At 39.5% G+C, this 24,672-nt stretch overlaps 1 protein-coding gene across 1 annotated transcript in view; it reads right to left on the bottom strand.

Moving 5' to 3' along the window:
* Positions 1 to 4,356: 4,356 nt before the first annotated feature.
* Positions 4,357 to 24,672, bottom strand: part of MOV10L1 (Mov10 like RNA helicase 1) — a 32,786-nt gene continuing 12,470 nt past the window's right edge. Inside the window, exons 9-27 of the mRNA XM_061373108.1 lie at positions 23,593 to 23,787; positions 22,785 to 22,899; positions 21,175 to 21,352; positions 20,480 to 20,550; positions 20,088 to 20,179; positions 19,227 to 19,285; positions 18,605 to 18,720; positions 17,613 to 17,709; positions 16,333 to 16,511; positions 15,691 to 15,837; positions 14,903 to 15,024; positions 13,943 to 14,042; positions 13,358 to 13,522; positions 11,375 to 11,548; positions 10,442 to 10,591; positions 8,739 to 8,846; positions 6,295 to 6,432; positions 5,881 to 5,972; positions 4,357 to 5,383 (exon numbers count right to left, since the gene is read on the bottom strand). Coding sequence (XP_061229092.1) covers positions 5,374 to 5,383; positions 5,881 to 5,972; positions 6,295 to 6,432; positions 8,739 to 8,846; positions 10,442 to 10,591; positions 11,375 to 11,548; positions 13,358 to 13,522; positions 13,943 to 14,042; positions 14,903 to 15,024; positions 15,691 to 15,837; positions 16,333 to 16,511; positions 17,613 to 17,709; positions 18,605 to 18,720; positions 19,227 to 19,285; positions 20,088 to 20,179; positions 20,480 to 20,550; positions 21,175 to 21,352; positions 22,785 to 22,899; positions 23,593 to 23,787 — 2,308 coding nt within the window. The 3' untranslated portion in view covers positions 4,357 to 5,373. The remainder of the gene's footprint in view (positions 5,384 to 5,880; positions 5,973 to 6,294; positions 6,433 to 8,738; positions 8,847 to 10,441; positions 10,592 to 11,374; positions 11,549 to 13,357; positions 13,523 to 13,942; positions 14,043 to 14,902; positions 15,025 to 15,690; positions 15,838 to 16,332; positions 16,512 to 17,612; positions 17,710 to 18,604; positions 18,721 to 19,226; positions 19,286 to 20,087; positions 20,180 to 20,479; positions 20,551 to 21,174; positions 21,353 to 22,784; positions 22,900 to 23,592; positions 23,788 to 24,672) is intronic.

The following is a 24,672-nucleotide window of genomic DNA, read 5'->3' as shown; positions in this document are numbered from 1 at the left end:
AAAATCTGGAGGGGTCAGACAAATTGTGCTGCACTGGCTGTGCCCACACTAGCTACCTGCCCCTCCAGCATGGTCTGCTGGGGTGCCTCTGAGAGCCAGCTACTGCAGGGACAGAAATACATATCTGGAGAGTTGACAGGGCTGAGTTACTGTCACTGCCCTTGTCTGACCAGCCTGCAGAGTGCTCTCCTGAAACAGAAAGAATATAGGTGAAAATGCCTTTTAGTCCCTGTGCTGTTCTACACAAAGAATGTCTTCATTTGAGGCATTCTACAGGGAATGTTTATGCTGGATTTCTTCTTCTGCCTCACTTGTCCCATCTGTGCTGTTTGTTTATTAATTTAAGAGAAGCCAAAAGGGAAATTTTCACTACCCTTCTGTCCTCGCTGTCTTGTCCCCTTCACTGCCCCAGGGCACGGCTGTTAGCAGCAGAATGGAACACCAGGAGGCCCTTGACTTCCCACAGAGCATTTTCAGCAAATGACCAAGAGCTGACAATAAGCATATTTCTGTGCTTCTCCCCTCCACCCCCCCTGCTGCGGGGGTCTGCACGATGCTGCTCTGCCCAGCCCTGGTGCACCCACTCTTGCTGTGCCCATGGCAGCACTTATCTGCCCCTCACTCAGGCAACGCTGCCCTGTGGGGCCATACTGTGGGCTGCACCCTGGCCACCCTCCCTCACTCCAGGACCAAGTGAAGTAACAAAGGCTGCAGCATTTGGGCTTTCCTTTGAAACACAGCTCTGTCTTATGGTCAACACAGTCCATCTGACTGCTTACAAAGCCCTGCTATTAGGTACAAGCCAGCTTCCCGTTTGCCCCTGACGCTAGCAGGACTGTTCTTCTGGTTGCTGTGAGCCCTGTAAGTGCACTCGGATATTGTGATGGTGATCACCTGACTGGGATCATCTGTTCTGTTCTCTTCAGACATGTTACTTCTTACAGAAGCAAGCACTTCTGTTAAGCATCATTAGGCTAAAAGCACATTAAGGAAGAGCATCCCAGTCACAAAAAAGGTAACCAAGTACCCCAGCTTTTACTGAAGCAAAGTGGATTTTGGGACCCCAACTTTATTGCAGGGCACTAAAGAATGCCCAAGCATGTTAAAACCTGACACACAGGCCACGCTTCATGGACCACCTTCTGCATCATCACTTACATTGCTTTATAAAATAACCAAGAAGGCACAAAGCATGACATGCGGAGCTTTGCTCCCTCAGCCACCAGTCAGAACACTACCAGTTGTACCTCCAGATACCCACGTCCAGGCTCAACCTTGCTGCTGGATACCACTCCTTAAAGAGTGCAGTCATGGATGTATTTCTCCATTATTCATCTCTTCTATCCTTCCTACACTGAATTTCCAGCACTTCTCACCTTCCCTTGCTTTTGCTATTGTTTGGACACACTTTATTCCCAGCTGAAAGAATCACAATGAGCAAACCATGAACCAGTGTTTACATACTTCTACATTGTGCACTCTCTTCTGGCTCTTAATATTTTCTTCCTTGACATTAGTACTCCTTAAAGGAACCATTAGTTCTAGACTAGAACTATTCATTTGTGCATTTTGGAGAATTTCCAAGCCTTTCCAAACGTAACATTTCAACAGCACTTTGTCCTCTCCTTACCTACAGTTCTTCATTCCAGGGTCTGCAGTTTGACTTCTGTCCTACAGCATGTCACCCCTCACTGTACTTCTGTGAGACATCACAGTGGAAGCATTTCCTTTGGCTCTTGCAGAGCAATTATCAAGAAGCTAGTACTGAAACATCTTTAAAGAGCTATTGAGACATAACACTTGATTCTGTAAGGAAATTGAAGCAGCTTAAAAAGATTACTTTACCCTCCCACTCTTCAGCATGTGCTGGAAGAACATGCTTCCCCACAGCTTTGGAGGCATACTGCATTTGCCTTACCATTACTACTTAAAAGAAAAGCAGCCAATTGTTTAAATAATCAGAGTACATAGATTTTAACAAGCCTGGTAAAAGAGAGACAAATGAATTGTTCCTTCATCTGTGAATGAATGCAGTTGCAGTACAATATTTTTAAAAGAGTCTAGTTTTTATTACAATTTAGAATACTCATTCTGGTTTCTGAGCTCCTAAATGTGCAGCACAATGTTCCTTGACACCTTGAAGCTATTTTATTTAAAGGAGAAAAGTCTATTTAACTTTTGTAATGTTGTCAAATTGAGGTTGCAGAAGACAGTAAATAGCGGGTGCAGGTTGCCCACATGTTCTGGATTCTGTTTCTTGCCCCACTGATTTAAGGTCCTTACTGGGATAATGGCCCCTATGGAAAACCCATTGTGGTTTAAGCCCAGCTGGTAATTTAGTACCACGCAGGCATTCACTCACTCCCCCCCTGCCTCCCCCTGCTCCCAGAGGGATGGGAAGGAGAATCGAAAGAATGTAACTCCCATGGGTTAAGAAAAGTCCTGTAACTAAGGTATAACACAAATCACTGCTGCTGCCACCAATAATAATAAGGGAAATATCAAGAGAATACAACCGCCCACCACCCACCGACCAATACCCAGCCTGACCCGAGCAGTGATATAACCCTTCTGGGTAACTGCCCCCAGTTTATATACTGGCCATGACATGCTGTGGTATGGAATACCTCTTTGGCTAGTTTGGGTCAGGTGTCCTGTCTCTGCTTCCTCCCAGCTTCCCCTCCTCCCTGGCAGAGCATGAGACTCAGGAAGTCCTTGGTCAGAGTAAACATTACTGAGCAACAACTAAAAACATTGGTGTTATCGGCACTGTTCCCAGGCTGAAAATCAAAACCACAGCACTGCACCAGCTATTAAGAAGGAGAAAAATGACCGCTACTGCTGAACTCAGGACACCCATGATCACACAAGCTGTTGAATACAGGTTGTAACTACAGCCTCAGGGTTTTTTTCTGTTCAGGTGTAGATTGCCCATTTTTCAGGAGGAGAGGACAGAAAGTGTTAACAAGGCTCCCACCCCAGATTAGGTGGAAAAGTACACACAGCCTATCCCTGCAGCAGGGGCAGCAGCATCCAGCCATGCACCGGACTTGGCACTATTGAGCTGGTACAACCTGAATGATAAAGCTTGTGTCAGAGGCTCAAAGTCTGATCTTCAAGGTGTTGCTGTGTAGCTGGTAGAGGTTCAACTTTCATTGGGTACCGTGCAGTTAAACAGCTGTTATGAAAAACCATGGAACTAGCACAAATAACACACGAAACATACAAAATTACTTGCCCAGCAACTTCTGCATTTATTAGGGATTTACTGTGACCTTACCCACACTGCACCAGCCTGGACAGATGAACAACAGCAACGTAATGGGAACTTAAAACACATGAGAAATAGACAGTAAAGACTATAATAAGCAGTATGAGGGATCACAACTCTAATAAAACCTTCCTATTCTAAATTACTACTAGAAGTATGTACTTTTGCTTTCACTTGTCATCTAAATGCAGGCACCTACAAGTTAAGGGACTTCTTTCAAAAAGGCAAAGACCATCCATTGAGGGAACTCCTGTTGCCACAGCACAGAATTCAGCTGTTGGGACCACCACGATGCAGGAATCACTTCACAGAACTTTGTTACTGTTTGAAAGATACTGAGGAAACACCAAGAACCTGTTCAGTGTGCAGTATAGCACCGTGTGCTTTGAGTCTGCAAGGAAACCTCCAGGGGTTTCTGAGGGTTTGACTTGTTCTCTCAAAAGCAGTTTTAAAATTTAAACTCTTAACTACTTATGTTTTCTCCCCTTTTCTTCACTCCAGCTCATCAGGCCACATGACTAGAATATTGAAGCCAACACCTCTGGAACCAGCGCTGCAGGCACATCAAGCTGCCAGAAGTAACTGTTGTAAAGTTGCAAACACTGTTAATGCTGTACAGTTCCCATGAGAAGGTCTTTCTTCAAACAAGGTTCCCAGCTGGGTAGAGGCAGAAAGAGCTGACAAACATTGCAAGAAAAGGAGGAAGACAAAGTTGTTGTATATCACACACTGCAGCTCCTCAGTCATTAATAAACAGGGTGAGGCAAATGAGTTAGAAAAAAAACCCAAAAAACAACAGTAGTTTTAAATATGCAACAATAAAAGCAGGAACAGAAATCCCCCTTCTGCCATCCTTCAACATAAAGAGAATGAAAGCTTGGCTTGCTTTGTGCAGCCCTCTAAATGAGGCATAAGCACTGCCCTGGAAGCACTTTAAAGACTGTCGGAGGCTAGCCTTAGTAACTCAGGGAAAAGGTTTCCACATTTTAGTTGAGGACAATATGAATTACAGTAAGAACAGTTAAATGCTCTTTCCACTGATGAGTTTCTCCACTAGCAAAAGGTAGTCGTTGGATGAAAGATTTTTTTCTTCCCTCAAAAAACGTGCACTTGACCTTTAAACTAAGAACTCTTCTAGAAAAATAAACCCGATGTATGATAAAGGGCATTTATGATGTGAGTTCTGCTCAGTAATGAAGGCACAACCTTCAAAAATAAACAGGTTTTTGTCTTTGCAGAAACTGTATCAGCATACAAACTATGACAATTCAAAGATTATTAACTTGTAACTACATATATTAAGTATCACAATATAATCACTCCTCTGCTACTTGGCTGTGGAAATGATAATCAGAAGTTCTGTGTATGTCTTGCAATAAAGTAAGCATCATCAGTCTCCATTATGATCTCTTCACTGTTCTCTTAGGAGAGAGAAGCATTGTTCTGACACACCACAGCAGATAGCTGGAATGCAGAGAAAACCCAAGAAAACCCTGTGTGATCTCAGCTGTATGTATAAAGGATTTAAAACCTGGAAGTACGTGGTTTCTTTTTTTTTTTTTAAAGCATGCTTGGCTTAAGACAGTATTAGTCAAGTGGAGATATTTATGTATTATTCCAGCTCACGTTGTGCATATATTACTGTAACACTCCCATAACAAAAGTACAAGACACACGTACGTTCTTGGGATTGTCCAGCTTTCAGAGGCACTACAGAATTCTGAGAAAAATCAAGAAGCTGAGAAGATTACAGAACAGGAAAAAGCTAACTTAAGCGTTTTATCAACATTTTTGTCCTGAAGCTCTGAGGATTCAGGCATATGTTACAGGTTCAGGCATACTCTTCTACGCAGAGGCATAAAGTCACATACATTCTGAACAGAAAAGCAAGTAAGCTGCCATTACTATTTTATATTGTTAAATCTCAACTTCTTCACTTCTTAAAGTACTAAAATCTTGTTTGCAGGAACTTCCAGCTGTTTCAGAACACGTGCCCTTCCCTGAGGGCAAAGGGTGCTGGCTTTCTTCAGGATCAAATTGCTGTTAAATAGTCTTAAGTTTCAAAACAGATGAGGGCTGAATGCATCTTGAACACTGGAAAACTAATCACACCTGCCAAAGGGACGAAGATATGCAATTTTTGCTACCTTTCCATGAACAACAACACTGATTAGAACAAAAATAAACAGGCCTTTCAGCTAGTAGATCACACCCGTTTAACAATATATCACCTGTTACTAGAAGAGACATGTTTAAATCAGTCTTCGAGTGGATTTCTTTAATTACACTAAAGTCACCTTAAACATTCCCCCCCCCCCCAACCCAAATCCTTATGGTCATCAAATATGTAATGCATCATTAGGGGAATATGTAAAATGCCAAAATCGTCAACAGCTCTTATGCAATATTTAATGCTCAGACTCCTATGGGGCAGGGGAAAATATGGTTATATTACATGTCATTATGTTTACAGTACTTAAGAATGCAAAATCAAATCCCACTCTGATACCACAGGCTGTTGTATTCATCAATCTTTCAGATGATATTAGCTTTACAAATAGTAAACTGATCCGTGCCTAGCAAGGTTGAAGTGAAGAACAGACACTCACTTCTGCAGGCATTCCAGCTCTGGAGGCAGGTCACAACCAACATAAACTCCATTCATTAAACTGTATTCTAATAGTGCACAGAAACAGGGATCCTAGAAGAGAAGAGGAACGTTTAGTTTAAATCACACTGCTCTGTGAAGTGAATTTTCAAACAAATTAGCACAGCACATGAATGCAGGAGATTTAACAGGACCTTTTCCAGCAACAGGACTGCTGCAAGCATGGCCTAACACTGGAGGAAGGCTTACAGCTGCTCTAAGTATCTGTTGCACATAGGTGTGGGGAGACAGAGCCTGCTATTCCAACCTGCTTTCCTTTTTATCTGGAAAGTCAGACATAACATCAAGGAAAAAATTAACCCCCCAAACATTCATTTACTGCGGCAAATACCAAAGGTATAAAAACAAAACTTACTTTTGCAAGAATATGAGGATTTCCAATGACGATGAGCAAAGCTTTTGCTCTAGTAACTGCTACATTAAATCTCTTTGGGTTAAAGAGAAAGCTCAAACGGTATTTCTCATCATCAAATAAGCCTTCACGAGATCGCACCTAAAATTAATTATGGATACTTTTAGTAACAGAATAATGAGAAAGCAACTTACCTCACAATAGCCATAGCATAACTTTAACATAGTATTTGCTTCCTGCAGCAATCCACATCTGCAGCTCAACATCAGCAATGCACAAGTTAGCTTCTAAACTGCACCTAACTATTTCCCACCACTGGCTTTCCCACAGGAAGTCTATTCCCCAACACGCTGCTAAGGCAACTTCAGCAATTACAAGAGAATGGTGCACTGGTTTTATTTTAGCATCAAGACTATCCCACTGTAATTTGAAACACAAGATACCAAAATTGCTTCAGAAACCCCAGTGATTTTTATCTTGCCAGTAGGAGAAATGCTAGAACTGCTGGTATTCCAAGTCCTACAGCTGAATGACAACCCGGAGTGAATCTTTTCTGCAAGACTTCTTCAGTAATCTCAGTGTGCTTTGACGTAGCTTAGAAAAACCAGCCAAAGCAACTAGTGTGCTGTAACTAGTGTGCTATAGTGTGCATTAAATTTACACCTCTATTTTAACTATATTTGAACCCATTTTTGAATAAAAGATGGCTTTCATTGTCAAAATAATGAGTTCTTATAATTAGGAGCATGGTACATGCCTAAAAGTAGTTTAAGAGAAAAACAGTGCTGGATTGAAAAGCTATAGTATGATGCAGAACAAAGAAAGCAGTTGTAGTACCACTGCCCTCAGGAAAAAACCCCAAACAAGGCAATCCCTCTTCCTCCAAGCCACAAAACAATCCCCAAAACCAACTGTTCCTCCACCCCTGCATCCACCCTGCTTTCCAGTGCTTTGATTGTTTACATGGCTGTTTTATCCTACTCTCTCCTGGAAATCCTAGGTACTCCTGTTACACGTAGGCCAGTACTGGTCATATCTTCAGCTATCCATTCCTGCTCTATTACCTCCTCCTTTGACCAGTCTGCCATGTATGCCATTACTCAGACTTACAGGCTCTGTCTGTTCTGTATGTTCTTGAACAGCCCTGAAGGACCTAGGTCACAAAAACCTCAGGAGCTCCACATTCCAAACAGTCCCATCTTCTAAGTTTAGAGACTTACTGCACCAAAACCATGTCACCATTTGGAAAAAAGCAAGTATATGCAGACTTCTTTTGTATTCTGAATTTCACACTGTAGAAACACAGCTATGTAGGGCCCACAATGCCCACTAAAAGAAAGTCAACCCTCAAGCATCACCCTACACTGACCTGGTATCACTTGCTGACGTTCACAATATTAAGTTAAGCTTTCTCTAAGATTTCCCAACTGTCTTTTTCCACTGATCCAGCAGAGATTTTTACTTATGTCCAGGAGTTCAGCATGCCTACAGCAGCACATATTTGATAGCTGTTAACTCAGATTAGTACCATGTATTCTGGTAGCAAGAAGCTGTCTGCAAAAAGCCTCGGCAGCTATCAGCTGACTTGTCAGCTGCTGCTTACACTTCTCAACCCCACACTGATTTCTCCTTAGAAGCACAAAGAAAAGCCTCCTGACAAGAGCCTCAGGCAACAATCTTACATGCCTGAGAAGACAAAGAACATAAAAGTAGAATATAAAGAAGCTGCTGTAGCTTTCCCCTTTATGGGGTTTTCACATGAGTTCAAATACCAGGGATAGGTACGTTTGCTGGAATAGTATCTAGGATTTAGAGTGGGCATATGCTTACATTTAACCTCAGCTCAACTTTGGGAGTCTTCTGAAACCTGATGTCTCAGCTGCTACAAACAGTATTTCCATACGCTAATCAACTGCCTGCAAACTATGAACTCATCTTTGCCACCAGCAAATAACATGCACTGAGATCTTTCAGAACAGACAGACATCTGCTGGAGCATACTGGTCATCAACTTTGCAAAAGAAGATGAGAGACAAAGGCTGCCAGCTTCCAAATAACAGCAAGCCCTCCCAGTACTCTATGACACAATCCCCTTTCCCCCTTTGTCAAATGCCAGGAATGGCCTCAACACAATTCCACATGCATCATCTTCCCAAAAGTGTATCTTTCCATTCTGCCCAAGTGAAAGGTACATTATCTGCATGAAACTCCAAAATAAATTCAGTGTGAGTATCTACAAAGGTTTAAAGTTTACCTCAAAAATCACAGATGCTCTACTGTTTCCATGCACCTAAAAATAAGCTGTTTTCAAATACTGTGACAGACTGACAAAAATATAGCTTTTAATTTTTTCTTCTTTTATCCTGTAAAGCCCTATATCAAAAAGGAAACACAGAGAATCAGACACATACAAAAACTCTCTAGATGACCACAACAAACATACGTACTGTTGATAAGATGACAGCCGTGTACTCCTGCCCTTGAAACTCTTCGACTGAGCCAACTTTAATGTCTGCCAGATCGATACTTCTCAGAAGTAATCTAATTTTTTCCACCTACCAAGAAAAAACAAAACCAACAACAACCCAGTGTTTGAAGGAATTTATTTTTACACTCGAGGGGTTTACATTTGATTACTTCTGAACTGAAACATACTCTGTATACAAGTATGTGATTTATCACAGAGAAGTCTCAGGAAATGCCTGCATCTTGCTCAGCCATCATTCACCAGTAAGGTTTTAAAATCAAGCAGTAACTTTTCCTGAGGAGTATCACACTTATTACACAACTGAGAATGTGCAGCACTCGCTACCATCACTGAAACAGAAATCAATCTGGATTTTAATGAGAACAACTTAGATCCATAAACCCTCTTCTTACAATTTTCATTATATCCAAAACCATGCTTACCACAGATATGGCAGGGCAAGTAGCCTTCCATAGCCCCTCAAGATGACTGTGCAGATTTCATCTTTGTCAGCTGCATCATGCAGTTAAAGACAAAGGTGAGATGTGACCTTAAGTACCCTCCCAAAAAGAGAAAAAGGAGTCCTGTGGACCAAAATGCTGCTATGTGTGGGATCAGCATATTACCATCTGCTAAAAGCTGCTTGGAGAGCATACACTAAGAGCTCCAAGAAATTTACCAAGAAACCAAGCCTGGCTAAGATGGGGAACAGTCAATGACTACTTTCTAATTGGCGTTCCTGCAATACAAGGTGACTTTCTTGAAGCAGACGTTATTCCTCTATGTCTTGCATCCCAGGCAGATGAAGGACATAATCACATTAAATGATGTGAAACGCTTTAAGGAGTATAAGAGGTTCAGCCACATCAATACATAAATATTTGAAAAACAAACAGTAACTGTAAACACAGGCAGGCACATACACCTGACCAGGAGGATCAGTGTATTTGCAAGTGTGATTTCCTCAACAGAGGTTGGTCTTTTCCACACAGGTCATGTTGTGTGGGTTGTTTCCCCCAGCCCACACATGCAATGCCATGAAATCTGAGATGTGAACAGCAAGGAAAACGAGATGCACTGTCCAGAGCGTCCTCTGGAAATGAAAGGAGATGTAGCATTAAGGACATGCTGTTTGCTTTCATTTTAAACAGATGTGAATATAAATAGCTTTAAAAATAAAGCACAGCATTTGAAGTTGACATTCAACATTCTCTACGGGTTTAAATAGCAGCACAAACTTCAAGTCTGACTACAGGACAGCTAAGTCATCCCAACTCCTCTAGTTTCCTCAAAGCCATAGCAAGGTGACATGCCACCTACTTCACTACATTCCCTTTTTGTTCAAGTCCTCAGTACAGAAAGTAAGTGACAGAATCAGCTGTTGGATAATAAATTCCTGACTTGTACCCTTTACTCCCTACAACTGAAAACTCTGCTTCCAAAACAGCTTGCCTTAATCGTTTTCCAATTTTTAAAAGTAAAAAGTAGAATGCCATTACTGCTGTCTTCCTCTGTGTTTAGATTTCAATGGAAACATCACTAATGACTGATAATACACTGTGTAGGATGATGCACAACAGCAAAGATTTGAGATATGCCTCCCTGCTTTAACAAACCAGAGCCACAGTGTAAATCCACAAGACAAAATACAGCAACTCTGAAGTTGTTAGACATCAGTTCTACCTGTTTACGATACACTGTAATCACTCCAATGTCAGTCACTGGCACTGCAGCGTTCTCACTTCTAGCAAGGTCAGAACAGTACTGCATTACTTGAACTGCTTCAGCTGGATTAAACCATGAAGGACTGCGACCTTCACGTGTTTCACTGCCCTATATTAGGGGAAAGGAAACAAGATGAAGACAAGGTGCAGAAGTGATTATTTATTAATAAATTATTCTTATACATACTAAATGCAAAAAAAAGGTGATGTAATGTTATATACAATTTGTCTTCTTCCCTACACACCCCTTCCAATGAACACTATCAATTAACTCTTTTTGTCAAGAATTTCGTGGAGAATTTATGTGACAACAGTACTTTAGGTGTGCAACAAAAGAGTTAAATCTCAACTCTCTAACAAACACATCAGCACATTGGTATCTTGCACTTGTGCATGGTAGAAGAGCACAAAACCAATTCTCTTCAAGCCGTGGATATTATCACTTTTTACTAACTTCTAGGAAGACTAACCTTTTTTTACTAACTTCTAGGAAGAAAAAAAAAAATCTTGTTCTAGACCACTGTTTTTTCCCCCTGCCTACTTAAGCCTTAATACTCATCTAGTTTTAGAGCCTTGTATTCATTTGCATGTAGCAAACTCTCGACAAAAGCAATCTAAAGGCATCTAACTGTAGCTGCATCTTGGTTAGTCTGCTATGAATTTAAATTTGTGTCAAAATGTCTCCACAATACACTGCAATGGGCAGCCGCTCATGTTCTTAGCAAACATTCGACTCCAGATGCGCAGGAAGTTGTATTACTGGAAAAAGAAAAATGTCATCATTTTTCACATTCTTTCTAGAATTTATTCTAATGAAAATTCATCTACAACATCAGTAAACTTGTATCAGGCATCCTCATTTGTATTTTCATTACAGAAACATTTTACATACCCTTATTCCATGGAAAATTAGTGGAAATCCCTTCTTGGGCAGTTTCTTCCAATGCAACAAAGAATTTACTACTGAAGTGTCTGCACAAACTTCTAGCTCCTTATGATAAAACAGTTCAGATGGCAAGGCAAGCAACGCAGGATGTGACCTGTAGTTCTTTGTAAGCTCTGTGATCTGCAAAACCAAAACCCAAAATCCGTAATTGAAACAGATAATTATTCATCAGACTTCACACTACATAGCTCCCAAGCAGATATATATATGAAGACAGGCTGAGAAAGTTGGGGCTGTTCAGCCTGGAGAAGAGAAGGCTGCATGGAGACCTCATAGCAGCCTTCCAGTATCTGAAGGGGGCCTACAGGGATGCTGGGGTTCATTAGGGACTGTAGTGATAGGACAAGGGGTAACAGGTTAAAACCTAAACAGGGGAAGTTCAGGTTTATCTATAAGGAAAAAATTCTTTACTGTAAGAGTGGTGAGGCACTGGAATGGGTTGCCCAAAGAAGTGGTAAATGCTCCATCTCTGACAGTGCTCAAGGCCAGATTGGACAGAGCCTTGGGCATAGTCTAGTGTGAGGCGTCCCTGCCCAAAGCAGGGGGGTGGAACCGGATGATCTTAAATTCCTTTCCAACCCTAACTATTCTATGATTCTGTGATTACTTCACCATCCTCTAGCATTCAGCTTTTCTAAAGCTGCTGAAGACCTGTACTGAATGCAAAAACTGCAGGTGTGATCTACTGTAAATAAATAAAAAAAAAAGCAGTCTTTTGAAAGACCATCTCTTCCCCTCCAAGGGGGGAAAAAAAGAAGACAGGTAAATCCAGCTGAATATACTTGACAGATGAATTGGTTTGAATGGGGTTTCCATGGATGTAGCCCGATTTTTTTTCTGAGGAAGTCTTGACAGGCAGAAAGGGAGCATTAAAACAGCAGATAAATACATTTCTGGCTTCTGTCTTTAAATAAAAGAATGGCCTTAAGGAATAATTCCAGTCCGTAATAAACAGCTCAAAACCCAGTACATCCCATGAAAAAGACTCACATATGATACTCGAAATCAAATAGTATCTTTAAAAGTCCTCATACTTCCTGCTCTCTCATCATGCCAATTTTACTTAAGGACCTTATAAGGCACACAGCAATGAAAGTTTGCTGCAACAAGTTTTAGGAGGAAGTATGACATGTTTTTCAGCAGGCTGAACCCAATCTAAAGCCCAGGGCCAAACCACTCACTTTTCCCAACAGGTCTGACATCAGATTTTGTCTCTCCTCTGTTTACATGGTCATCTAGTTATCTGTGCTCTCAGTTTAATTGTTCAAAGTATATTACCATGAGAAGAAGAAGGCATCTTAGAAAGTTTAACTTCAACCCTGTACTTCAGATTCAGACAGGAAGTTAAAGCAGCTGAAAGATCTGTGTGTGTTTATGTATTACGCTACCTCTGCCACTTAACACAGACTTTAAGTACATCACCATACCAGGTTTCGGGAAGCTGTACTTCAGGAAGGTGACAAAAAAATTCCCTCCAACCAAATAACCAAAAACTGATTTCCTTTCTGAAACACAGTGTTTCAAAATTAATCTTTATGTTTAAACAAGAGTGGTTGTTTTTTTTTTTTTCAAATCTATGCTAAAAGTAGAATCTGCACTCATGTAAGTCATGAAGTTACAGTAAATGTGGACCATGGAAATGGAAGGGAATTTTAAGTCATTATTTAGAATTCTGCTTTGTAGACAATATTTGACCTATTCTGTTTAAGAATAGAGAATCCCTTCAAAGAAGGGTTTTAACATGCTGGAGGACTCAGCATCCTTGTTATTCAGAGTATATATTCAAATAATCAAGGTTTCCTAGATAACTAGCGCTCAAGCTAACCTAATCATTAAGCATCAGGGAGCAAAAAGGTGGTAAGGAAACAGCAGGAACTACAGTTTCTCCTTTTTTGATATAGGTAGAATGAAAACTGTAGTTTTACTCACCAACAAAGGATTATATGCTCCACAGGCAGCAAAAGCATCTTCATCCCTGAGGTATAACTCTCTTGATGTCAGCCTTTCCAGAAAGGACATGTTTAATCCAAACATCAGTGCAATTTTAGATTTTATTATTGGCCCTAACTGCTTTGGATCTCCAACAAGAATTATCTGTATATGGAATTAAAAATACATCCATCTTGTATTAAAAAAAGCTATTAAAATGCAATTTCAGTAGCAACGTGCACAGTTCAGAATTAAAAGCACAACTGATATGAAGTATTCTGCTTTGCTGCAAACATGTGATCTGCCTGCACAGGCCCAGGACAGAAGTACATTGCTGTCTTAAACTAAGAAAGAGTATTTTTATTTTGACATCTTCCACACCCTGAATCCTGTCCTACCAATGTAGACTTGTTTTGATGTAAAACAACTCATGCAAGTGTGGGAAACAGTTATTGTGCAGGAATAAGATTCATTACAAGTACTCAGAATTCCATACTCATTACCAGGAAGTTGCTGCTTGCATTCACAGAAACAACAGTGGACCAAAACTTTCGTCTTTTCAGAAAGTGATGCCAAGAGAACTACCTGTCCATTAGCTTCTGATATCAACCCAATAGGAATCAAGCTCTCTGGTTCAGTTGCTTGTCCGGCCTCATCCAGAATCACATGAGTGAAGTGTCCAAGCCTAGAATTAAATAACATGAACCCAAAATATGGCTGTTTTCAGATTAGTTCATTCTGCCACCCTGTGGCTGATCTCAGCAATTCTGTTAACTTTTTTCAAGTGTGCCAGGCAACTCCGTTCACTGAGCAAAGATGGGTATTTCCAACATGCAACACAGAAAAAAACCCCAGTAAGTTCCATTTGTCATCTGTGCTTTTACTTACATACTCCAGTATACAGAGCCACTGGTTATCTTAATTAAAGCATTGTTCATACCACAGTTAAGACACTCAGAAAAGCCTTCCTTGTTTGGAGTTTCCTTCAAGCTACTTAATTAGAACAGTGCACTCAGTGGAGCCAAGACAATCCCCAGGCTTTGTTTCTAAGAACTCAAGCCAGTTAGGCTTCAGAGCGTCCTTTCACTAAGTTAAAATCAAAATCAGAAGAAGCTTTAGTTACCAGCAGTTGACATGGCAGGGTTTGTTTCTTTTTTTTTTTTTTTTTTAAATTAAAGGTATATATATTGCATAACATAATTTTTAGTGTGACAATCATTTTAAGCCAAAATGATTTTCAAGAGCTGTATCATTTCCAAGGCTCTCACACATTCTGGAGAGCTCCCACTTAGTGAAGCAAAGGTTACTGTGTCAAAAATCTTTTAACATTATTCAAGATAATTCTTACATTTACCACAGAGAAAGTCTCTGCTGCAGTATTCCTAAAACCAAGTTGTTTGCTTGGCAGACAATTTCAAAAGAGAGACACATGCAATAAACTGTATTAAAGAAGCTTAAGTTACAGTAGAGAGGGTACATAAAAACTCTGGGTTTTGTAGCACCCAGCTACCTCAGCAATAAATATGCCTATCTATAGTACTCTACCGTATTTCTGCTTGATAAAACACTCCTGCAGTGCTGCATGTGGTAATTATTATCCTGAACCATAATGCCTTCTGAATATCATCACCATCCTGGCAGTAAGGTTTCACCAGGTCATTAATCTGCTGCAAAAACAAAAAAGTATTTTGCAAAACAAAATGCCACTCTAAACCAAACAACTGCTTTAGTCTGAATTAAAAAGCCCACTGAAAACTACTTTAAAAGCAGAGCAAAACACTTTTAGACCCATTTATACACCAAAATGAATTCTTCATTAATTTGCCTAAACAAAGTAGCACATATGCAAGACATCTGTGGGTTCTTTTATTGTCAAGATCAAAATTGAACATATGGATTTTTCATATACTTATGTACATATATAAGCATATACATATAAAATACACACACAGTGTGTATTGTATAAAAATGCCAATCCTACTTGTCTACATTTCTGTGTAAGTAATCTGAAAACAAGGCTTGACTTCAGTTACAGACTTTAAGACTGCTTTTATGTCAAAGCATCTTACATTAAATATCTCACTGATATGCATGTGCTGCTTGCAGAGTTAGGCACTACAAGGAAGAGGTGAAGATTCTGTGGTCATACAATCAGATTATGATCAGCATTTTCCAGTTAATCTTCTGGAAAAGCTCAAGCACTATTTTTATAATTTGGTTCCTAAAGAAGCCTAGCCAGTCTAATAACCATGACAGTTACATTACTAAATCAGTCATTTAAGACCAAAACATTAAAATGGAAATATGAATTGGCAGATATCTATCATATTTACCTCTTCTGACCTGAAGGTAGCATTAACTCGGACCATAGTTCCTGGTTTTAACAGATTGCTTTGATGCAGCCGCAAGCAAATCAGATCTGTTGCAGCATTTGACGGTGCACAAACCAAAATTCGACTGTCTGGGAGAGTATAATGTATCTACATTAAAGAAAACAGACATTAAAATAAATAAAAAAAGGTTAATTAGAAAAACAGCAATAGCACAAACACACCCGACTTCACTGAACACAGAATCCTGAAGCTTTGCGTACGTGTTATATTCATCCACCCTTCTGCAGTTCAAAAACATCAGTCTTCACAGTCACAACTACTCTCAAACCGAGTGTACTGACAGGAGAATTAATTCATGGTTATCACATTAATGTATACCCATGCTTCACAAATATTTTGAGCCCTACTGGAATCACAAGTTAGATATTGTTCACTGAAGTTTTAAAGACAAAGGCAAACAGGTTTGAAAATAAGCCATTCAGGAATTCTATTAATTCCATTTCAAGATATTTCCTTTTTCACTGAGCTTTTGAAAATGATCTTGGGAAAACCTGGGAAAAAGTAAGACGGCACTTACAGAATTACTGTAAGAGTTGCAATGCTGACAAGATTATAGGCGACTGATTTCTCATCCACCATTACCTGTAAAATAGCTTCAATTACTGTTACTGTTTTTCCAGTTCCTGGTGGTCCAAAAAGAACATAGGGTGTTGGACGGCATTCACCGCTCAGTATCCTTTTCACTGCCAGTTTCTGTTCCTCATTCAGCACAGGATTGAAAAATTCACCAGCTCCCTGTTTAAGTGTCCCAGTTTCAGCAACTATAATCACGATAAACATGCATTAAAATGCCACATAAATGTTTTTACCGCAGGTTCAAACAATTCCAGTTCACATTATGCTTCAAAAACCTGTCATTTTCTTTACGTGGTAACAACTACTGAAATTCTCAAAAATTCCGATTTCATAGAATAGCATGTAGAAAATAAGCCATTAACCTCTCAGGAGTGTACTGTTTCTTTAATAAAATTGAAGGCCAGAAAAGGACTACGATTATGTAACTCAAAAATCTTGCAAAAAAACCTCTTTCTGTAATTTCAGCATCAAGCTTGTTTTCTTGGTCCTGAACCAGTAAAAATCTCAGTAATTTTCAGTAACTGGTGCTGCAAGAACAGTACCAGTACTAGATGGCCAATAGTAAGCCACAACTACTAATTATTTTTTTCCTTAATCCTGTCCAAATTATTCTAGCTTTAGCTTTCCACAGCAGAATCTTATTAACTGTTGGATAGAAACACATTCTAGGTAATCCGTTCTGTATTTCTTCAGGCATCCTATTGCTAGAAAGTGATAAAATCTCCCTCTTTGGAAATTAAATACACTGATATTTAAACTCACACTTTCCAGAAAAGCTCAGGAATGATCTGAGCTTTCTGAAAAGTCTGCTAAAGATATGGCATCTTTGCAAAGGAGCCATCCCAAGGATGAGACACAGCATCCCAGCAGCAACTTAGAAACTTTGAACATGACCAAAAATTTTCCAGTAAATGACTGGGAGATGATAATTTACTGAGTACAAATACATCGCTAGATGTTTGCTGTCCCCACCCTGGCAGTGTTCAAGGCCAGGCTGGACAGGGCTTTGATCAACCTGGCCTAGTGGAATGTGTCCCTGCTCATGGCAGGGGGGTTGGAACTAGATAAACTTTAAGGTCTCTTCCAACCCAAACCATTCTATGAATGGAGATGTTTAAGTAATCCACAGAAAGACTCCAATGAAACTTGCTGCTAGTAACGTTCTAGAATTTATCTTTTAAAAGACAGAACACAAGGATATCTCAGAAGTATCTTACTCAGTACTGGCTTACTGAAGTGATTGCAAACCTGAACTAATACTTTATATTCAAGAACAGAAAGTATACCAAGTTGGCTTGTTTGCGCAGCTGTTCTCATCACATCTGTTGTGTTCATGTCCCTTGATGCCATGCATTTTGCCTGTTTGTTCTGCAGTTTTTTGACCTGAAAACAGTAAGTGAAGGTAAATGCATTTATAACTGTGTGAATCAAAACAGTCTGAGAACACACTGGTTGAGCAGTAATCCTCAGCCCTTTTCAGGATCCTTGCTTACTGTGAATGCTATGTTCTTGCTATGAACTGGAAAGGCTGAGAGCTCAGATTTCAGTTTGGCTATGAGGAAGTGAAGAGGCAGTCTAATAGCCATGATGGCTTAAATCAGTTACAAAAGAACTGACAGAGAAGCTCTTCTTTGTAGTGACATAAGGGATCACATCCACCTGTTGCAGGTCGAAGACTCATACTGGGAATTCAGCAAAAATCTTGAGTGGAAAGGTGGTGAAGCACAGGTTGCGTAGAGGCTGTGGAATCTCTAGACAAAAATAAACAAGCACTTCCCACCCTTCCCCAGGCTGACTTGATTTAGTGATGGTGACAGTGCTGCTTCAAATAGAAAGGAGGACTAGAAAGGACTTCAGAGGATTACCTAAGAAAGATTTCTACATATTTTTCATGTAATTTAGCAGTTAAGAAGCCTGAGTAAATCTACTCAGGATAGGATGATTATCCCATCATAAAATTAGGTCCTGCCACAGTAGACAGGACTTAAGTATCTAGTCAACAGTAGCTATGAAAACTAGTCTAAGGCAAATCTGACAATTCCAATTATAATCATACAGGTTTTTTTATTAGCACTTGCCTTAGCTTAATAGTATTAGTTATCATAAAATCCCCTGCCCCAGGCAGCAAAGACTTTTGTCATCAGAAACCAGCAGAATACAACTTTGATTCTTAGATACACCATTACGCAATTCCTTTCTAACAATAGCTGTACAGTAGGTATATGTTACCAGTCTGAACAGCAGTCAGCATTTTAAGGAACATTTACAGAACAGATACCTTACTTTCCTGCTGGGAACACTGTTCAAGGCCATCATCAGTAACACAATACTTAGCAGTATTCTGGGTCTTGACAGCTTGTGGTGGTTGCAAGACAAGTCTTTCTGGAAATAACACTTCATATTTAGAGGAAAAAGAGAAAGTAGAGAAATTTAAAAGCGCATTTCACCGGTTAACATTACTGCTGCTACATCAGCTTGCTCTGATTTGCCAAAACTGGTTTATCAGAGCTAACATAAAGGCGGTAAAGACCTGTATGAAGTTCATATGGATTGCTCTACTCAACCATAAACCAGAAACCAGTGCTTTGTAATAAATTCTGAGGTAACAAACCACTGTTGTTTCACTTGTTATTATTCTATCAGCGTGATTTCTACATTTGTTATTGGCTCAAACAGGTCAAAGTTCGTTTCTGCTCCTCTCCCGTGAAGGCCAACAGATGAAATTATCCTGATGATACGTACTCTAGATTCAGAGAGTTGTTAAGAAAAATAACATTACAGAAAAATCCTGTAAGTACAACCTACAATGCATTCTTCTCAGTATGCCCTGAAAGCAACATAAACCACAATAAGCCCCACAAACTCACTCCTCTAGACAGCTTAAGTCAACTGAAGTGTACCTTTTTCACTCAGGTAGATAGCTTGCTCAACTGCCAACTGGCATCTCCTGCTAGTAATCCTGTTATCAGAATACAAATTTGTAGATTAAAGAGCTTATACATCAGTAAAGTACTGCAGCATACAAGGTATCCTGTGTTTTTTTACTATACACCAGTCCATAGAGAGATAGGTTGGGTTTTTTTTTTTTTAATAAAACATTTTATTTTCTAAAAGCAGCACCTATTGAGAAATACACTGCAGAGGTGTCATTCAACAGCTCTGCCATGAAAAATATTAATACATATATCCTCTAGCTCTTCAGTGAGACAAAGATGGCTTGGTGTTCCAGGCTCAGATAGCCTTTGAAGGAAGTTCTCTGCAAAACTGATTTTACAGAGAGGATAATGCAACTCTGTACAGATAATAACATCTCACAGATAAGACAAAACCATAAAAGGACAGGTGGTTAGCATTAGCAACTTTTGCCTCGCCTCCAACCACCCCCCTCCCCATATTCTTGCAGCCATATTGGTGTATCTTTTCTCCTTAAAAACCCTAAGTAACCAAACCCAAAATATCCTACCTCATTCCCTCCAAATCTCCCACCTTCTTCCCCCCGCAGTACCTGGCACTGAAGCAATCACTTAGAGAAGCTCAAGACCAGAATTATTTGTACATCATGACTACAGATGCAGCCTTCTACCGATGAATGTAATGGCAAAGGGGTGTTGAGAAGAAGAGGTGAAAGAGTTGGCAAGACCTTAATTATGTCCTTCTCCTACCTGTACCCATCAAAACAATCAATTGACAATCATGTACATTTTCAAAGTCAATTTACTAAAGGAATCATTACATGCTGCTTTCTGGAAATATAAAAATACCTGCAATGCACAAATTCTACATCCATGGGTTCCGAGTTGTAAGACTGTTCAAAATCTTCATTAAGTTTAAGAGTAACGTCTTCATTACATATCTGTTGCAAAGATTAAAAGAAGTCAGTTTACTGATGAAAGTTTAGTACTTTAAACACAAAGAAGCATTTCTGAAAGCACTGAACACCCCCCTATCACCTCCAAAAAGAACACCTAGAACACCTAGATTTACTTGCTGTCAATATACTGGGTATTTACATTATGTTATGAGTGCTTTCAGAGCAGGTAAAAATTATAACCTAAAAAGCATAGGGAAGCCAAAGACTTAACACAATAAAAATGCAGAATCACTGCTCAGAACATAGATAAAATAAATTTAGTTGGAGATGCACCTTACTTACTTCAGTAATACAGGCAACGTACTCTATTACATGTTCAGAGTAGACCTGACTTTTCAGTATCACCTTATTACCTAATTGTGAAAAAAGTTGAAAGGCAACATATTGTTAAAGGAATAGTAAAATGCTCACCACAGCATTAAATTTTTTGCTCTTTTGCATAGTTAAACTAAGAATTTGCAGGATACTAGATGTTAACTAACTTCAGCAAAGTTGCTGTATCTGTGAGCCCCTGTTCTGAAATACTATATGCAGTTGTATATTACATTTTAAAAGGGATTTAAATATTGATGCTATCAGACAGCACCTCCTGAAAACAGTTTCTTAATATATTAATTGAGATTCTGAATTTAAACTACTTTCCTGGCTCTTGCTTTTGACACTCCTGTTGTCTTTTAAGTTATTACTACATTGCAGTTTATTTTTGCAGAAAGCCCCCGCTTTTGCACATGAAAAATCCTAAGTATCTGAATATGCAGAAGAACAGCCACATACAGCACTGCTCCAGACAGCACCCACTTTAAGACTTGCACTGAGACACTATCAGTGCAGTTCACCTGTCTAGTAGCCTAGATTAGTAACTTTGTGTTCAAATACATGTAAGACTTCTTTAAACACGTGAGTAAGCAATGGAGTTTGAATTACACTGAAAATATTGATCAACATGCTGTTTGGCTTTATCACACATTAACTACTACCTGCAGTGAGGTGAGGTCTGCCCTCTTCCACTCCTGGCACTTCCAACACTAAAAAGTTCCCGCTCCTTTTCAAAGTAACCCCACTCATGTTAAAGTCTTTCATCTCCATTTCTTCACAGATCTCTTCAAGCCACAAGAGAGTAGAAAACTTTGCTTTATAATTATCTAGATTAAGATGCTGAAAAATAAACCAGTATACATTACTGCTGTAATTTCCACACTTAAGACGCAGAACCCACTATTCTTAAAATTACATTAAACACATCTTAACACAGACTGCACAGCAACTAGGTTGCCAATTAAGGCACCTAAATACATGCTTCTATACACTAGCTAATATTTTAAACACCTCCAGTAGTCAAAAGAAAATTAGTATAGTCTTTGGAGCTCAGATACGATGGCCAGTCAGCTGAAGAGTTAACCAACTCTCTCCCTCCTCCAATAACAGTTTCAACATCTAAATTCAGGGACAGTCTCCAAATGAATTTCTATGCTCAGCAATCCCAAAAAGCATAAAAATCTAAGTACACTGGGCAGAGATGATTGAGAGAGTGATTCATATCAGTCTTGGCACTGGCTGATTATGATACAGTTTATGGCAAGCTGAAAGAACCTGAACGTTCTTCCTCAGAGCTCAATGCACCACACTGAAGAGGTATTTTCCAACAGCAAAAAGTTCTATCTGAACAGTAACTGACAGCACAGAATGCCTTCCATTTGGTATCTTCTCACAAACACAAGGCAAATGAGCAGTGCTTCCTGGAGCAGACTTAAAACAGTCACAGAACTTAAGGTGTGGTTAAAAGTTACCGAACTTCCCATATAGAATTCTTCCAAACATTAGAGAGCTTTATATTTCTAAGAGAATCCCTAACCTGCTGTCTTAATGCTGTGACCTGAGGTTTTGCGTGAGCCTTTTAGAAAGCGGACAACAGCCTTCTGCATTTTTGAAAAATTAAGTATCAGACCAAGTTTACAAGTCCTTAAAGTTAGGGAAACGAAAGAGTGAGTAGCAGCAACGTTCTACCAGAAACCAGGACAAAGCTCCAGAGGAGGAATCACTGGAACATTCTTGTTAGCCTTGCTTTTAATTTTTGGTATGTATACTCTTAAAATTGCTGTGTGTGAAGAATTGGAACAAGCTGCAGGGAATTAAATTTGAGGATTTAAAGAAAGCCAAAAGTTCTGAGCATCCAGAAAAGAATCCTCTGTTACTGCAGTATCTTAAGAAACTCCGCTTTCATTTACTAAGAGAAAACTGCTGGACTACTGTTCTGACACTCAAAACCCCCCTTTCAAATGATGCTCAAGAAGTGAAGAGGAATCTTTGTTCAGCCTCTGTGGTATTCCCTACCCTGTGTTTCTCCCCCTCCCCGTATACTCCTACTCCCTTTTCAGTTTTTCACATTTACCCTTTTTTACTCTTACAGGCTTGGATTCTATGACATACTGAAACTCAACAGAAGGCACAGACTAAGTCTTAAGCCTACAGTAGTATTACATCATCTTCCATTACACCAAAGGGCTACATATTTCTGCTAACTTAAGGCCAGCTTGAACAAACACCATACATAAAATATATTTTCTTATATAAACCTACACTTGCATACCTCTGCTAAGAGAGGCTGAAAAGCCAGTATATCTAACTTCTGCTCCACGCATCTTCTTAAATCATCTGGTACAGGATAATGTGGTAGAAAGCTTGGCAAAAGTTTTCTGTGACTTCTAAAACAAAATCGTGTGACAGATCATTTAGCTTTCTCAAATTATACACGTGAAAAGCAGCTAATGAACATGCCACATCATCAAGGCCAGGACATGCACACATATGACAGGCCAGATGGTTCCTTCGAAGTGACAATTAAGAAGTTTGCTGTGCTGGGAAGAAAGGTAAGCGTTCCAGGTAAAGATTATTGGAAAACACCATGCGTCTGCTTTTTCAGTTTAGGGATATTTTTTATAACTAAGCAAATACTCTAAGTATAATGGAAGATTATTCACAAAAGGAAAGTTGTTCTGACAATGAAAGAATAGGCAACATTTACCACACATAGACCTCAAAGTTGCTTGAGCAGTTAAGAAGCTAACTCTCTCAGAAAACTATCTCAATTTTTCCATATTATTTCTTAATTACACAATTGTTACTTGTAGATTACTATGCAACAGCATTTACCTTCTTCATCACATTCTATGGTAGAAAGAGCTTGTGTTTGAGAAATCTACAGAGAAATCAAGCAGTTCATTACTAAAAAAATCCCTTCCATCGGTAATGCCCACACCTATCTTGTTTGCAATGTACATATACAAAGATGTACAGATTCTCCCAGTTTTACATTTTCTTTGTCAATCTTACAGAACAGATGCAGCAGTATCAAACAGAACAGCATTAGGTGTTATTTTTGTTCCAATTCACAGTACCTTCTGTATTTAGAGACAACCACTGTTGTTATCCTTGGCTGAGGTTCTGGATTAATTTTAGTCTTTCTTGGAGAAAATGGTTCTGCAGGTGCTAGTAGTAATTCTTCTTCGCTTGTTACAGTGGCTTCAATATAACGTCCCACAGTAAAATCAGAAAAACCAAGCAACAGGAGTTCTCTACTGTACCCAGGATTTCTTGAAGGAAGCAGAAGTTAAGCTCTTAAAACCATCATGTTCACACTTTGTTTTTAAAAATATTTATGGCTGGGGAAAATAGTGTTGCAGATTCTCATTTCAGGAACACATGAGAACTGATAACTTAGGGTAATCCCTCACACTCACTCCCCATCTGGAGTTCAATTCCAGTAAAATAAATAAAAAGTAAAAATCTCAACCCTCCTATTTCATCAATAGCTTGAAAAAAAAGAGCAAAATCCCTCCCCTCAACATATTATGTACAGAATTCATACATCTGTCACAAGGAACATCTTGGAACTACTGTTACTGAAAGTTGGCCAGGCATTTCCATCAGAGAAACCTGAAGCTTATCCCTTCATTGTTTGCAGAAACAGTGGTTTGCTCCACCTTGCTTAAGGCTACTCAGAACTGAGCCCTAACTGTAAATACAGCAAGGGAAGAAAGCAGGAGAGATCTTTTACTCCTGAAAAATGCACTTTACACATGTAAATGGTGCTTGGGGAGTGACAGAGAGGGGAGGGAAAAAAAGCAGAAATCAGATGGAAGAGTTTCTTCAGACTGGTTTCTAAGGAACTTCAAAAGACCTAACACATACCACCTGCTCTGAAATCCTTTAATGAACCCATCCCAGCACTACCTAGAGCCCAATTCTCTACTCAGCACTAACTACATGGTCCAACACTGTTACTATGTGCTTGAAACAAAGGCATCCCATAAGGATTCCAGCTTCCTCTTCAGCAGTACCACTTTTTCATGTCACCTAACACTACTTGCTCAGGTTAAAGCTGTAGCCTGGTTTTCTCTGATACACAAACTTAGTGCAGACACTCAACTGCCCAGATTTATGGCCTAACTTTGCAGGCTCTGTGGTCTCTTAAGTGG

This window comes from Neopsephotus bourkii, unplaced genomic scaffold (genome assembly GCF_033783945.1).
Source record: "Neopsephotus bourkii isolate Nb327-2 ecotype Australia unplaced genomic scaffold, CSIRO-AGI_Nbou_v1 NB_1624, whole genome shotgun sequence".
In the NCBI taxonomy this organism is placed as follows: domain Eukaryota; kingdom Metazoa; phylum Chordata; class Aves; order Psittaciformes; family Psittacidae; genus Neopsephotus; species Neopsephotus bourkii.
Note: the sequence above shows the minus strand (reverse complement) of the source record. Positions and strands in the feature narration are given on the sequence as shown.